At 37.2% G+C, this 15,627-nt stretch overlaps 1 protein-coding gene across 3 annotated transcripts in view; it reads right to left on the reverse strand.

The window, feature by feature from the left end:
* Window positions 1–15,627, reverse strand: part of CMC1 (C-X9-C motif containing 1) — a 52,131-nt gene that overhangs the window by 30,564 nt on the left and 5,940 nt on the right. For all 3 annotated transcript variants that reach the window (XR_012672625.1, XR_012672626.1, XM_075143383.1), the window contains exon 2: window positions 9,465–9,557. Coding sequence is in view for 1 of the 3 variants with exons in the window: in XM_075143383.1 (XP_074999484.1) it covers window positions 9,465–9,557 (93 nt within the window). In the remaining 2 variants the exon portion in view is untranslated. The remainder of the gene's footprint in view (window positions 1–9,464; window positions 9,558–15,627) is intronic.

A 15,627-nucleotide genomic window follows, 5' to 3' on the forward strand; every position in this document is an offset into this window, starting at 1 on the left:
ATGTCAACTGGGAAAGAAAACTATAAGAATCAGCAAATACTGTATATAACATCTAGGAAAAGATACAACCTGGTCTTGGTAAGAGGCTGCAACAATAACTACCCTAGCCTCCCCTTTTTGTTGGGAGGAGAACTTGACTATGTCTCCCCTATCCACTGGCTGCTGCCCTATGGACACTCACCTCACAGTCAGTCAGCAAAAGCAGTTCTCTAAAGACTGATCTAAATACCACAAAATACGTCAAGATCAGTAGCTACAGTCAAGTTTGTATTTCTCTATTTTTACCGCTTGCACCAAACCGACCTCACCTTAGGACCCTAAGACATGGAACCAGCTATTCAACCTAACAGTACAGAGTTTACCAGTGGAGAACTGGAAATAATTAGAGCACATAAAAGGCAATCTTAGCTTCCAAAGAGCTAAACACCAGACATAAGCCAGGCAGATTTAATTCTTCAAAAGTCACAGGATATAGTTAATGCTAGCAATCTTCCTGAAAGAAACAAGTTTTAAGAAAGGATGTCAAAGAAAGAGACTTGACACTTTTCTCATCACCGGGCAAGGAATTCCCAGGTACAGAACTCGCATGACGAGAGAAGCAATGATCCAGATTTGATGGGGAGTTTGTCAGGGAGTAGTGATATGACTGAAGGGTAGAAACAATTGATGAAGAGGATTTGGATCTTAATTCCAAGTCCAACACTTCCAGTGATCCAGGAAATGGTACAAAAAGACAGACACAATTGTCTTCCTCCTTTCTTTATACACAGTTAAAAGTACTTCCATTTTGCAGATACTAAAACACTATCAATCCACAGTCTGAAAGAACAGTTTTCCTCCTAAAACTGGATCACCAACTTAACACCACAATACTTGTATCTCATCATAAAAGCTGCAAAAGAAGCAATTCTATTGTTCAATCTTCAGCAGTTAGCCTGGTCAGTACTCTTGTCAAGGATATTACTGTCGTGTACTACAATAATCCAAAACCATGCAAGTCTCTTCTATTTAAACCAGCATTTGTTAACATCATGTAATTAATTTATGCTATCTTAATATATTTATGCCGGACAGGGAAAACAATTAGAAATTCAGGATCTTAACCAGAAACCAATAAAACCTCTTATCGTGAGAAAACCAAATTGAAAGACTGGACAAAACATAAGTAACCTATCAAGGTCGTAATCTATGAGCTCTGAACTACCATATCACTTTAATATCTATACATAAAAATCTCTACCAGGTAAGAGAATCAAAATTAAGACAGTGCTTATAGGATATGGCAACCTGGCTGAAATTGATATTCATTAGAGTACTCTTTGCATGAATAGGAGCATTTGGACTCTGTGGTCTTTATCAGAGCCCCAGCTGGTAATGGTTGAAGGTTAATGCCTTACCCCATTCTGTTCAATTTTCTGTCCTAATTAGTCCTCCAAATCTATAGCTGTGAGCACCAAGTGTCTGTGCTCAAAAGAAACTAATTAATGCGAGCAAATTAGATCAAGCCCAAAGATCCAACAGCCAAACTCTTAAATGCTCCTTGTTAATAGGAAGTGTAGCTGTCAATAACTGCTGTTGGTGGCTATAATGAGGCCTCTTTCTTTCATTGAAAGTGATTTCATTTCTCTTTGTCCCTGTAAAAGCTGTTCCATTCCCTAATAAAAAAATAAAAAACCCCACACAAGTAAGTTGCAGTGGTAAAGCTAGCAGTCTGACCCATTTCTTGTCATCAGCTGGGTTGAAATGACATGGAGGGGAGAAGAAAAAAATGGTAAGTTCCCTCCCCGAACATTTTCTTCAAAGTTAGACTATTTAAATTTCCATCACCAAGCAACACAATATGCTCTCATATTTCTTTTCTATAAAATCCCCTAAATTAGCTGAGAGTAGTTAATGCTGTAAGTATCATTAAAAAAAGACCACGACATCTAGGATCTCATTTCTTCAAACTGTAATTTACATATAGCTGTTCTCTTTGCCCAGTTTGTTGGAGCAAAGCTCAATATACCATAATCCCTCTAGAGATTGTATTAATTCACATAGTTAAATGTGATGAGAGAAAATTTTCACTGGAAATACATACAGCTGAATCATTTTTCCAAAATAAAAGCTATTGTGCACAAACAAGATCATCATATAAAAATTCAGCATCTTACTCTTCAGAAATCCTAAGCAGGGAAAAACACCTAGTAATTTATTACCAGTACTAAACTATCAAAACATCTAAAATAATTTAAGTAACTGACAACTGCACAACATGTACAACAGTAATCTCAATAGCTTCATGTAGGGTCATGGAGTCACACACAATATGACTATAACGTACTTTAATATTCAGCTAATAAATACAGCAACAGAGGATAACACTCTTCTCCCCTTCTGCACCTGCAGTTTTGTCGCCGGATTGAACCTATGTTCTCAATTTATATTAACCGTCCTCTCATGAAAATGAAGTTGCAGGTAATAAGGCAGCGTTCTTTTTTCACTCTCATAAAAGAGGGCTATTACAGTCATAAAATCTATGATTCCTTCCATGTAACCTTTCAGGCTTTCCATCAAACTCCGAACAACATGTACACAAGCACGTTTAAGCAATTTCTGGTCACAGCAGCTCAATTTAAAAAAAGTTACCAAGAGTTGTCATGTTAACTCATTGATTTTTAGCAGTTACTTGATCTTTTTGCTTTGATCAATTACAAGATCACTGTATTCCCAGATACTCCTAAAATACATAAAAAAATTGTAAGGACTATATTTTCACAATGAGGCAAAGCAGATGAGCAAAGTTCAGTTATAAATGGTGATTTTAGTTTTAATTTGCTTCAAGAAAATAAAAAACTTGAAAATTTTTAGATGCGACCTGTCATGTAATTTCCCACTACTATCAGTCTTAGCATCTGCCAGTGTCAACCTCAGAACCATGACTGTAGGTACCAACAGGTTAATCCTCCCCCTGCATTCAGCAAGGGTTTGCATCAATTAACAGAACTTGGCCTGCAATACAAAGGAAAGTGAGCAATACCACTGAGTAACATCAAGCTGAAATTTGTTAAGTATTTCACACATTTCATTATCTGCATTTCTGGTAAGAAAGTATATATAAAAAGACCTTTTTTTGAAGAAGGAATATCTAACGGTGTGCTTGGGCATTTAAATGTGCAGCGTCACATGCAGTTCAATCAGAAATCTCTTTGGTTTTACGGGCCTTGATGTGTCAGGTGTAAGGGTCATGGTCTAGAGCAGGTGGCCCCTACGGGGACAGAGATAATGTCAGTGACAGGACTGTTGAGTAACTGCACATTATCCAAACTCTGGTTGACACTGGTCATGCTCTACTGTAGAGAAGCCTGCAGTAGTGTTGCATCCCATCATTTTCACTAAGTATCAACATGAGCCCTGAGGAGGAGAGGGCTAGTGGGGAAACTGGAGAATAGGAGGAAGGTGGCTGCTTGGAAATGTCCTTTTCCAGCCACACTTTCCAAACCATTTTTTGAAGTCCTGCCAAGTATCCTAAGAGTTTTTTCAGCAATGTAAATCCAGTTGCCCTAATTACACACTTCCTACGGACAACAGAACCAACATAACAGTTTGCTCCAAGGAAGGTCCTCAACTCAGCACAGGTGGAAACATCCCCCTTTTGTCTCCCTCCTATTAAAAAAAAAGACAATAGAACAACTTGTCGTCCTGGCCAAATGGATATCTCCCACAACAAGCTTCAAATGAGAATTGGGCACATTCTTATTTGCAGAGTCACAGGTAGGATCAGGTCTTCAATCATCCAAATTGTTCCCTTACTTCCGCGCCTTCCCAATGGCAGAACCGGGCTGATTTGAACTATCTATCCCTGTATTCACCCTGAAAAGTGTGTAGCTCAGTTTCCTACATGAACCCAGGAGCCTTACAAATGAGTCACAATTACAGAAGACATCTGCAACTCACTCTTGGTGACTTTTAAAGGGTCACCAAACCCAGATCATGTATCAGTAGTAGACAACAAACTTTAGAAGAAAAAAGTTTAGAACTAAAACCCTTGTCTCTGGAGCAAGATTGCTCTTCTCCCAGTAAAAAAAGATTGTGGGGTTTTGGAGAGTAGGGAGAATTGTTTTATAATACAACAAATAGACAAAACATATACAATAAATATAATACAAAATTACGGTCTCATGACTGACTCAATGATCCAGTACTTTCTTTTTGGGATCTCAACTTAAGACAACTTCTTCAGAGTCCAAACCCACAACCTGTCAAAGTTAGTCAGCTGTTTCTGTTTTTATTTTCGAAGCCAAATAACCCAAAATCAAACTGAACTGAGTGTACAATCCTTAAAGTACTACTGTTTGTGTATTTCTGTCCTCAATGGTTCTTCTCTACCTAAATCCATCAAGTTAAAAATTTCAGAATCGGTAACTCTGAACAGCAGAATAAGTGCCCTTAAGAAATGGAACAAACATTTCTGTAAATATGATCAAGATCAACAAATGCTCTTGCAGGTTTTTTGGTGCATGTCCCTTGCTTAAGAGCACAGAGGAGTCATGGAAAGCACAGCATGACCAGATGAAACTACAGAAGTTTTGATAAGCTAAAGATAACCCTTCTGATGAAAAATGCTAACTTCAGGTTACTGAAATTTGCTATGATTTTGCTTTAAAGAAGTTTACTCAAGTGTAAATTTTATAACTGGAAATTAAAGCCAAAAACTTGACAATTTTAAAGGAAAACAGTTCGCTTATGAAATAATTCCATAAAAGCAATGGATGAGGAAATGGCAAATAAATGCTCCTTCTAGCTACTTCAGTTTGAAAGCACATATTTTTATATGCTAAGGACACATTGATACAGAAATACACAGATTTAGTATTATTTCAGACAAACTCATGCTACAGTTTGTACCAATACAGTGAAAAGTTCCCATATGATAATGTTGTTGGCTTTTTTTGTTTGCTTGGTTTTTACGACACTTTTGATACTCCTATAATAGCCCACAATTTCACATACATACAGTGCATGGATATTAACACAGTAAAGCATATTTACATAATGGTCGTGGAAAATTGACAGGTGTTTTGCAGAAAGCATGTTTACCCTCTTAACAAAATTACAAATATATCCATTTTCACTGAAAAAGTGCTTGAAAATCCTAAACACACAGAAATTATTCTGCAACTAAGATGTACTAAATTCTTGAGAAAGAAACAGCACACACAAGAACTATACTGGAACAATCTGAAAAAAGTTCAAAGTAAATTTAAATAATCTAAGTAAAATGAAATATGACCAGACACAATACTTAATTGTTCTTAAAAAATATAAGATGGACACATTTTCATGGTTATTTCATCCCTAAGCTACTCTGGTACGCTAACACCCGAGCACAGCAATGGATCACCTACTTAACCATTCTAGGGTAGCAGGATCACCTCTCGAGTTAACAAAACCTTTATTTTTTATTTATTTTTTAACCCTTAGGGTTTCTTTTCCCTGGGTGGCTCTTGAACACGTGCTGGACAGGCTGTCACTACTTGCATTATTAGCTCTGATAAGCACACAGCTCTAGGTGGTATAGCTGCAGGCTAAGGTAACGGACTGTATACAGATGGACCCCCGTGCTCATGCAGAGCACTATTGAATGTATAGGGGCTCCCCATAGGGACAGATAGGAACCTAGCATGATCAAGTAAATTGTAAAAGGCCCATACTTTTAGAATAGCTTTGTTTCCTACATTACTAATGCATTTACCACAATTTCCTCAAGACAAAATGAAACAAAGGTGTATTAATAGGAGTTGTTCAAACAAAATTAACATAAAGCAGAAAAATTCTACACTGAGATCAAGTTAAATGAGTAGCTGTGTAAACAGCGCAATTTCATGCACATGTGTGCACTCTGTAGCACACAAACCGGATCACAGGAGTTTTGATTACTTAATTACACAGCTTATGTTCATAGCTTATAATTGTTTACAGCATAAAAACCATAGCCTATTTACTCTGATTAACACCTATCCCTGTGTACTAATAAGACAAATTTATTCCAGGAATAATTTCACAATGGGTTTAAGTGATGATAAATTCTGCTGTTCACAAAACTGCTTAGGCTTCATTTCCCATGGTTTGGCCTCTCCCCGCCCATCCAGATTAAAAGGTGGGCAACAAAATAGCTGAACTGATGCTACCATCTCTTTTTTAATAGGGATATGAATGTGGGGTTTGCTTGTCTATTTGAACATAAAACCTGCATCGGAAATGTTCAGTTTCCACCTCTAATTTCCACACAATTTGATCAAAGCTGGTTTACAGGTGGCAGAGGAATGAAGGGGAGACAGATGCATCCATAAACCTAATTTTCCTAAAGATATGCAACTGAACGCTATTCAGAAGAAAGAAGAAAAAAATTACAGCTTTGCCTAACACCAAAAAAAAAAAAGATAGCATTTTGCTTTAAAATTTATGGAAGCAAAACCATGGAGAAGCTGCAAGGTAATGGTCCACAACTTGGCTCAAGAATCTCCAATATTGGTTGCTGCCACAGAAAATTAAGATGCTGAAACCAAAATCCTCATCTTACACAGAGAAAGTTCAGAAGAGAAAAAAACACACGCACACACACCCCCTCTCTCCTTTGGTCTACCCCCAAAGAAAATGATACAAATAGCATGCTCTCAAAATACTTTTAACTGACACCCTCTTTCAATGACACACAATTGCTTTTCCTCTTCATTTTTTTTCCCCAAGAGGTATGGGGTTCAAAGTAAAAATGATTCAACTATCATTCAAATGAAAAAAAAAGTGCATTAAATCCTTCTGGCAGCACTTAAAGTTACCTGTCATGTAATGTCACTTTCCTTTGGCAGATATTCCCAACTCTTTTCCCACTTACTCATCCCAAAATTGTTATAACACTACTCCTTTATGTCTTTTGGGGAACCCCTAAAAGCATCTGCCTGAAAATATGCTGGTCCACTTTAACTAGACTTGACTCTAAACCTAGTGATAAATGTCTAGAAGCCTCCTTTGAAGTTTCTTAGGTAATAGTGAAAGACAAAAAGCCACATACCATTGGGGAAACAATTGTTCTTCCTGCCATGGTAAAAATCACTGAAATAATACAAGCAAAGCAATATGGCAGCAAACTAAAATGCACTCCTTTGTCAGCAAATACTGTTGGAAGGTGCATAGAAGACACTGCTGAAGATTTGAAGAAACAAGTATTAGAACAAGTTACACGGTGTGGGAGGTTTGCTATACAGCTGGATCAAAGTACAGATGTTTCTAACTTCTCTCAGCTTATGGTGTTTGCATTTCAATAATGAAATGCACAAAGAACTTTTTTTTTGGGGGGAGCTGCTAAAGGAGAGATGTGCCGTAGAAGATATATTCTCAATGGGAAATGGCTTCTTTAAGAAAAACCAATGTTTTATGGAAAAACTGTGCAAGTGTAACCACCGGCTGCTTTGACTGGAATAAAAAAGGGATTCCAGGGTAAGGTTACAGAGACAGCACCGCACGTGGAACTCCTTCACTGCATTACTCATAGGCGAGCTATTGCAGCAAAGAAGCTGGAGCCAGGAGTGCACAAAGTGCTAGAGGATGACATCGATGTGGTTAACTTTATAAATCAATCCCTTCAAATAGTAGCATCTTTACCAGACTTTGTAATGAGATGGGGAGGGACCATGAAAATCTCTTTGCACCACACAGAGGTTCGCTGGTTATCTTGTGGCAAAGTGCTTATGAGAGTGGTCAAACTGTACACATTTTTTTTTTTTACAAAAAGACAAGTGTTCCAAATTTGCTGACCTTTTCAGCAATGACAGGTGGCTGTGAGTAGTTTGCTACCTAGCAGGTATTTCCAAAAAATAAACACACTTAATGTGTCCTTTCAAGGTGAAGGTGACGTTTTAACAGTGAGTGAGAAGTAAGTGCTTTTCAAAAGAAACTTGTGCTATAGAGAGAGCATTTTGAAAACGGATGTTCAGAAATGTTTCCATCGTTATGTGATTTTTGGTTTGGTTTGTTTTTGTTGCTGAACACAATGTGAGTGTGCCACCTATAAAAACCTCTCATATCTGTACACTTTAAAAGGATAGAAACAGAATTTTCTAACAGCACAATCTTCCAAATGAGAGTTTCAGTGGGTTTTGAACCTATTTGTTAAAAATATAAACATGCAACACCTTCCGATTAGTTTGGAAGAACAACTGATTGACATCAGGGAAGATGGTCGCTTACTAGCCCAATTTCAAGCAAAACCTTTGCAAAACTTGTGGATGGGATTGAAAAATGAGTACCATGATTTTACAGGCAACGATGCACTTCTTCCATTGGGATCTACGCATCTTTGTGAGGTATTTTTTTAGCTATGACACCCATTAAAACCAAGTATTGAAATAAACTGAACGTAGAACCAGACCTTCAAATTGCTGTATCACAAAGTGTTAAACAGAGATTTTTAAAAATAATGAAGCATATTCAATCATATAGCTCTCAATAAAAATATTGTTAGTAATATTTTCAGAGAAAAAAGGTTTTTGTACTATTGATAACTAATATAAAAATTATTTTAAAGTACTGTTTATTTCATCTTTATCTCATCCTTCTTAATCTCTTTTAAATATACATACATTGGGATTGCGTGCTCAGAAATTTTTTATGATGGGGTGAGCGATCAAAAAAGTTTAGAGAGCACAGATCTAGACGACATGAGGCAAATGCCCTCTACTGAAAGCATGCCACTTGTATAGAATAATTCTGTGGACTAATTTTTTTTTTCCATTCTTACATCCCTCTTACAGCAACATTCTCGGCTAACCTGTGCGTAAGTAGTTCTATCTTTCTGGTACTTCAAAAAGTTCCAGATTTCTTCCAGGAATACATGAACAGTTGGGTGTCAGAAAAAGTGGTGATACCCAACTTTAAATAGTTACTGTCCAGCACTCTTCAAAAGAAAATGAAAACAGCAAAGGTGGACTGCATCATCCTATTTCAACATCTATCTAATGACACATGTTTGTTTATGTGCATGTATCATTAAAATATTGGGACAGGGAAAGGATGCAGTTAGTTGGGAATATTTAAATACATTTATCATAATGAAGGAGGCCCTAACTGAAGGCTCATAGGAGGCAACTCCATTTATGTAAGTATCAAATATTACATACAGGAATATAGTAACTCTTGTATTGCTCTGGCATCATATAGTCTAGACCGAGATGTAGAAAGTTTTATATCAATCACACTGAATTCCACAGCCCTCGAGAACAAGTCGTTTTGGAAAATAGTCCACATCACCAACCAGTCAAAGCCAACGTGGCAGATTTATACACTTTACTTCTGGTTTCACAGTGAACAGATAAGATGCAGATCATACATATTAATTCTCTGACTACTTGACTTCAAAAACAAGGATTATATTCAGGGCACAAAAGGGAATACATCTGATCTCCCAATGAATATTTGACTCTTACCTTGCACTTTATCTGAACACAGCTCCTTGGCTCGCTCTCTCATTATTTGTGGAATCAAAACATCTTTTTCTACATGTCTCAGCTTAGAATCTTCTGCAAGAGAGGAATAAAAAAAAAAGGGAAAAAAAAAGATTTTTAAATCTATACATCAGAGAAAGTCAATCTACAGAAATAACACAGCACTGTTTATATAACACACACTAGTATACTAAAACTTTCAAAAACTAGCAGCAGAAAGTACCATAGAACGACCACACAGACCAAAAGGCAAGAAAATCCAAGATTTAGAACTGCTCAGACACAAACATGAACATTATTCTGAATATTTCTGTTCTGCTCAGTGTGCACAATGAACCAAAAATAATGGAGAAAATTCTGGCAGCACATTCTAATCTCTGCCTTACTAAACAGAAGTCTGCATACAGAGTGCACAAAGGTTGAGAATTACTTTTATTTCAGGATACTAGTATTTTTCTATGAATGCACAAACTGGCTTTTTTTACTGTTTTTTACTAAAGCTGAGAAATATAGCACATACTACAGCACAACCTGAAATTTGTATTGCTACTTGGAAGACTTCAGTTCTTTAAAAAAACCTAAGCAGCCTCTTAAATGGAGGATCTAGGAGTTTTTTCATTGAGAAATTCAACTTAACAAGAACAAACGCTGCTGTCTGAATTCTGCGCTTAAAAGTACAGTTGCAGTTTGCTTTCAGTTGTCTCAAAACAGAATTCAGTACTCTGAGCACCGGTAGTCATTTTGAATAGTTAAACAACACAGACCATTTAGAAAAAGAACACTGCATTTCCAAATCCACTTTCTTCAAAACAAAAGGATCAGAATTTATCAAGCACAGCTTTTTACTTCTTAGCTTCAGAGTTAAAAACCCTTTAAAAGATATTTGTTCAGAACATTGTATAGTCCAACACAGTTATACCAAATACCTGTTTTCCTCCTCACACTATTTATTCACCCTTTTACGTTGATATTACACTTCAGAATAGCATCAGCTGTGATGCTCACATTATGAAAACTCCACTGTCAGATACACTGTTATTTTGAGTGACAACCATTTAATTTAAAAATTGCTTATAAAAAAATTTAGATGAAATGAAAGAAATTAAAAGTGCGACAGGAAAGAAGCAGAATTTAAGTTACCTACCGCTTTCACACGCTATCTATTTTTCAGAGCATCTGCAGTTACTTCTAGATCAAAAGGCAACAGAGACTAACACTTCTCTAGTCATTTCTAACTCATCATGTTTTAAAGTTTACCAATGCTATGAGGTTACATTATGAGGTTACAGGGTATTGAATCTGTGATATTACTAGGGGAATCAGGTAACGAAACAGAGGTTTACAATGAGCTATATACAGAATCTGAACTAAAGACTTATCTTTCTCCTCAAAAATTTCTTACTTGGAATGTCTACAGCAAAAGAAAGAAAACAAAGTGTCTTCTGAAAATATAACAAAAATGCCGACCACAAATAGCTCATGACTTAGATTTGCTTCTATGCTCTGATTTCATGACTGAGATAAAATAATCACAATTAAATATCCTTCATTTTAACTTTCTGCAAAATAGCAGTACAATTACTGTACCGAGCATTTATTATGTTACAGACAACACAAAGCTGTCATAAAATTTTACGCATGTTTTTTAAAAAGCAGGACAAATCAGTTCAGCTGAATGACATGGCAGGAAACAGCACCACCAAGCTACGTGCCTCAGCTCTACTTTGAACAACTTCAGTCAAAGCAAGCTGGCACTACTGCAGTCCTGCCTCCTGATCATACGACACTGTTTCCCCTCTGCCCACACAGATGTGCTCTGCAGCCCTGTGGTGAAAGGAGAAGTTAACTTGGTTTAAAGGTAAATAAATTTTTTGTCAGGCAATTTTTCAGCTAGATAAATACTCCGATCCAGTTCACTATATAACTGCGTAAGTGGCCCATGAGAGGGAACTGTGTGAGACTAGGACAAGAAGGAAGACTGAACTGTCATAAGCACCACTGGCTCAAATTATAGCCTAAGCTTCCCCCCCTTTTTTTTTTAAATTGACTATACTGGTGCTTAGAGTAGGCAGAAACTAAGCTTATCTATGAATGTGGATACAGATAAGCAAGTGGGTTGCTAGCTGCCACCAAAAAGGAAGTTTTAATAGTCCCCCATTGCCTTCATTCACCCCCATCACATGAGCAGTATTACGCACTTAACCACACAGTGAGTGACCAGTTCAATACAGAAAGCTAACTTTGTGTGTACAGAAATACACACAAAAAAATGCTTCTCAGCTGGTTTACACTTTGGAGTAACTACATCTGCTTATCAGAGTTCTAATAATTACTTCATTTAACTTTTATACATCAGTATCTACCCCAGCATACATGGAAATGTGGTGGATAGCTCTGAAGTCTTTAGGGCCTGGGAAGGGTGGCTGGGCTTCCCCCGCTGGCAGAGGTGGCTAGAAGCATCCACAGTCCCCACAACAACAAGCACGGGGCTCCAATGCAAGGATCAGCCACCCACTACTGACCAAGAGGAGACACGGATAGGAATGCAACTGAAGGCTAGAAGGGAAACGGGACAGGGGCATCCTCAAAAGGAAAAAAAAAAAAAAAAAAGAGAAGGCGTCCCTGTTAGCACAGAACAGTCAAAAAGGATTTTCGGGTTTTATCTTAGCTTAAGCACCCAATTTTCTGTTTGATTTTTCAGAAGGAAAGGGGCATAAGACTGATAGCAAGAAGTAGCTGTACTGGTGTTAACACCAGCTCAACCAGAACCATGACAGAGCTGTGCTCCAGGCAAACTGCCTCATCTTAGTCCCACGTTGTCAGACCTGCAGAGGCTGAAAATGCAGGAAGGAGAGGGCACATCAGGACACAGGGCAGCATCCAGTACAAAGAATCAGAAGAGAGCTATAACGGTAATGCAAAAGTAATTATTCAAGAGTATAAATGAAACATCTACAGTTCTTAAAAGAAAGTTAGTTCGTAAGTATCAGTTTTTAAACCATGAAAAGAAAAGCACAAGCAATTCAAATCATCTTATAATGTCTAAGAGGTAGTTTTATGCATCTGGGTGCAACCACCTCTCCAAATAGCTCAAATGCAGATGTTTAGTTTGGGCAGTACTGTATCTACTCATGAGTTTCAACTGTAACATCTCAAATATTTTAATATTCTTCCTTGATTCTAAACTATCCATGGCATTACAATTACAGTTATTTTTCTTCAAGGATCTTAAAACATTTTAATGAAGTTGGTATCCCTAACATTTATACAAAATTTAAAGAGAAATAAGGCACAAACATTAACAATACTGGATACCAGCTAGAAAAATATGTTTATGTGCAGAGTAACTGCATTTCTGAGACCAATGTATAAGCACTTGCAAGGAGATCATCACCAATCCAACCTAATCAGCTCTGCAGTAACATACATGGCAAGAACTTTCAAAGAAACAACACCTCAGAAGCAAGACTTCATCAAAAAACATGAGACAGCCATGATGTGAAACCATCAATTCCTTTTGCTTTTTTTCAACTATATTACAGTTTCTAGAATAATAAGTACTTTTTTCCCCTTTTCAAAGTTCACTATTCTGCACTAAGAAAGATAATTCTTATTCTAATACCAGATTTGCTGCAGACTCGTCCCTACAGAAGAATCTGCATTACAACAGACCTACTACTGGTTTATTTTATTTTCAAAACATCAATAAAATTACCCCCAGACAAGCAAGAAGTGTATTTTCCTACAGTTTGCCTTCTGCATTTGAAAGCTGATACCTTTGGTTCCCACTCACATCCTCCACACACTTTGCCTGGTCTTCTAGGTAGGCTGGCTGAGATGATCACGGCCTTTGGCTGCAAAGAGAACCAACAAGAATACGCTACCTTTCAGCTTCCAGAGGGCCAGACAAATGTTAGCAGCAGCTTTTCCTTCTCTCCTTGCCAGCCAAAACTCAGGCATGTTTGTTAGAGTAACTTAATATTCTGAGATCCTATCTTTACCTTAACCTTATATTCTGTTGAAATTTGCTAGTACCATCAAACATCACAAGGGACAGATGGATGAACACAAGCTAATTCAGCAAAGGTTACAAAAAGCAGACTAAACACAATAACAGTAAAAACTAAGTATTTTGTAAAAATATACAAAGAAGTTAAGCCAGAATTAAAATCAAATGCAGGCTTGCAGGTGTCACAGCATCTAAGTCACTAGCTCCTTGAAAATGTGAATAACGCTACAGCCAAGGAATCTGTGTGGTGAAACTACTAAATGTTTCCTAAAGAAAGAGATCAGCACATTCCAGAATACTGCTGCTCCTCGTGGGGACGAGGAACAGAGAAGAGGACAAAGAATGGGTATAGAGGTTATAAGCTTGCAGTTGCCAGAAAAAAAAAGACAGAAGGGCAGAAAACTACAGAAAATGCAATATCTCTGCGGAAGAGATACTGTTTTCCGTACCACCTCAGCCTAGTGTAAAGAATTAAAGAAAGGAGAGAGAGATTACTAAACTGGGACATATCCCCATTCAGCAAAACACCAAGAATACATTTAAGACTTTTTTTTTTTTTTTACAAATAAAATCTGTGGGTTTTGGCAAATCTCAATGCTTGAAACGGTTCTCTGGTTGCATACAATATGTAGGGCACAAGACTACAATTGTAATAGTTTTCTGTGGTTGATCAAAACCCTCAGCTGCAAAAGCTATTTATTGCCATGGAAGGCCAAGGACCACAGCCATTCCGTTTAACGGTTTTCATTATTTTTGCAAAAATGACCAAAAAAAAAAAATCAGGAAATAAATGCATCAATAGGAACGAGAGCGTCACAACCACTAGAACAGCACAGAATACACATCAAATTCACTCCGTATGCAAGCTGGGAAAACGGATTGTGAATACTCTCCTGGCTTCCTAGCCTCTGACCACAGGATCCAGGAAGGCCTTGAGAGAAAGAGCACCACAGTGTAGACCTGTGCTGTAGGCAGCAGACCTTTAAGAGGACAAGAGGAGAATGAAACACAAAGCTGCTTTACAGTCCTAGTAACAAAAGTGACTGCAGCAGCTTGTCATATTCATTAGAAGACTATTACACAAAAAGGGGATAGCAAGACAAAAGCTTTCCTAGAAAAGTGTCCTGAGAAAAGTCGTATCATCTCCCCTGTTCATTCAACACAGCTGGTAACTGACTTATTCACCCTTTTGTCACTAACTGACAAAACTGCTGGATGTTTACAGCTCTGCTTTCATCTCTCTCATGACTTCAGGTAGCAGGGAAACTGATTACTCAGAAAAAGTTGAGAAAAAGTTGAAAACTTGTCTATCCAGATATTTATAGAAGCCTCATACCTTCTGCATCCAAGAGGAAGCGAGTCAAACCATTCCAGTAAGTGTTTCTGAAACATGCATTTCTCATTATACAACCTGTAATTTGGATTTTCTTGGTTCAGTTTATGTATGCACATTTTAAAAAAACAGCTCAAAGTAGTACTTTAAATATTATAGCTATTTCAGAAAGACTCACAATACATATGAAGACTAGAGAAAGTTTTTGTAAGTTTTTAACATTTTCATTAGCAACTGTTATACCTCATGTTTTTCTTGAAGTCAGTTACATTAACTTTTAGACATCAGTTATGTTATTTACTAGCAAAAATGTTGTAGAAAGTTCAGTCAAGGTTCAAGAATCCAAGTTAAAAAACATAACACTCTTCAAAATATAAACATTTTAAAATAATCGCTTTCATTATTTTGGGGCCTTGGTTCAGAAATGTGGAGCCATAAAAGGGACTTTTTTTTTAAATACACCTTACTATTTTTTTTCCTACCAGCTGCTATCAAAGATAAGCAGTTGTCAGTGGATAGATTTCTAAGATGCCTTTCTTTTTTAAGCTAAGAAATAGAACTTGAAAAAGTATCAACGAAAACTTCAGTAGCAGAAATAATAGTTATTTCAGTGAAGAAAAACAAGAACATACATGCAGAATTCCCATTATTTAACTTACACCACATTTAAAGAAAATCTCCACTCTAAAGAAGTGTAACACAGTTCTTTTCCTGGAAGGGAAGGTCTTGTCTTCATCTGTGATGAGCCTACTCAACTTGAGTTTACCAGCCATTCTCTCATTTTTTCCATATGCAGATCTATA

The sequence above is a fragment of the Calonectris borealis genome, chromosome 2 (genome assembly GCF_964195595.1).
Source record: "Calonectris borealis chromosome 2, bCalBor7.hap1.2, whole genome shotgun sequence".
NCBI lineage: Eukaryota > Metazoa > Chordata > Aves > Procellariiformes > Procellariidae > Calonectris > Calonectris borealis.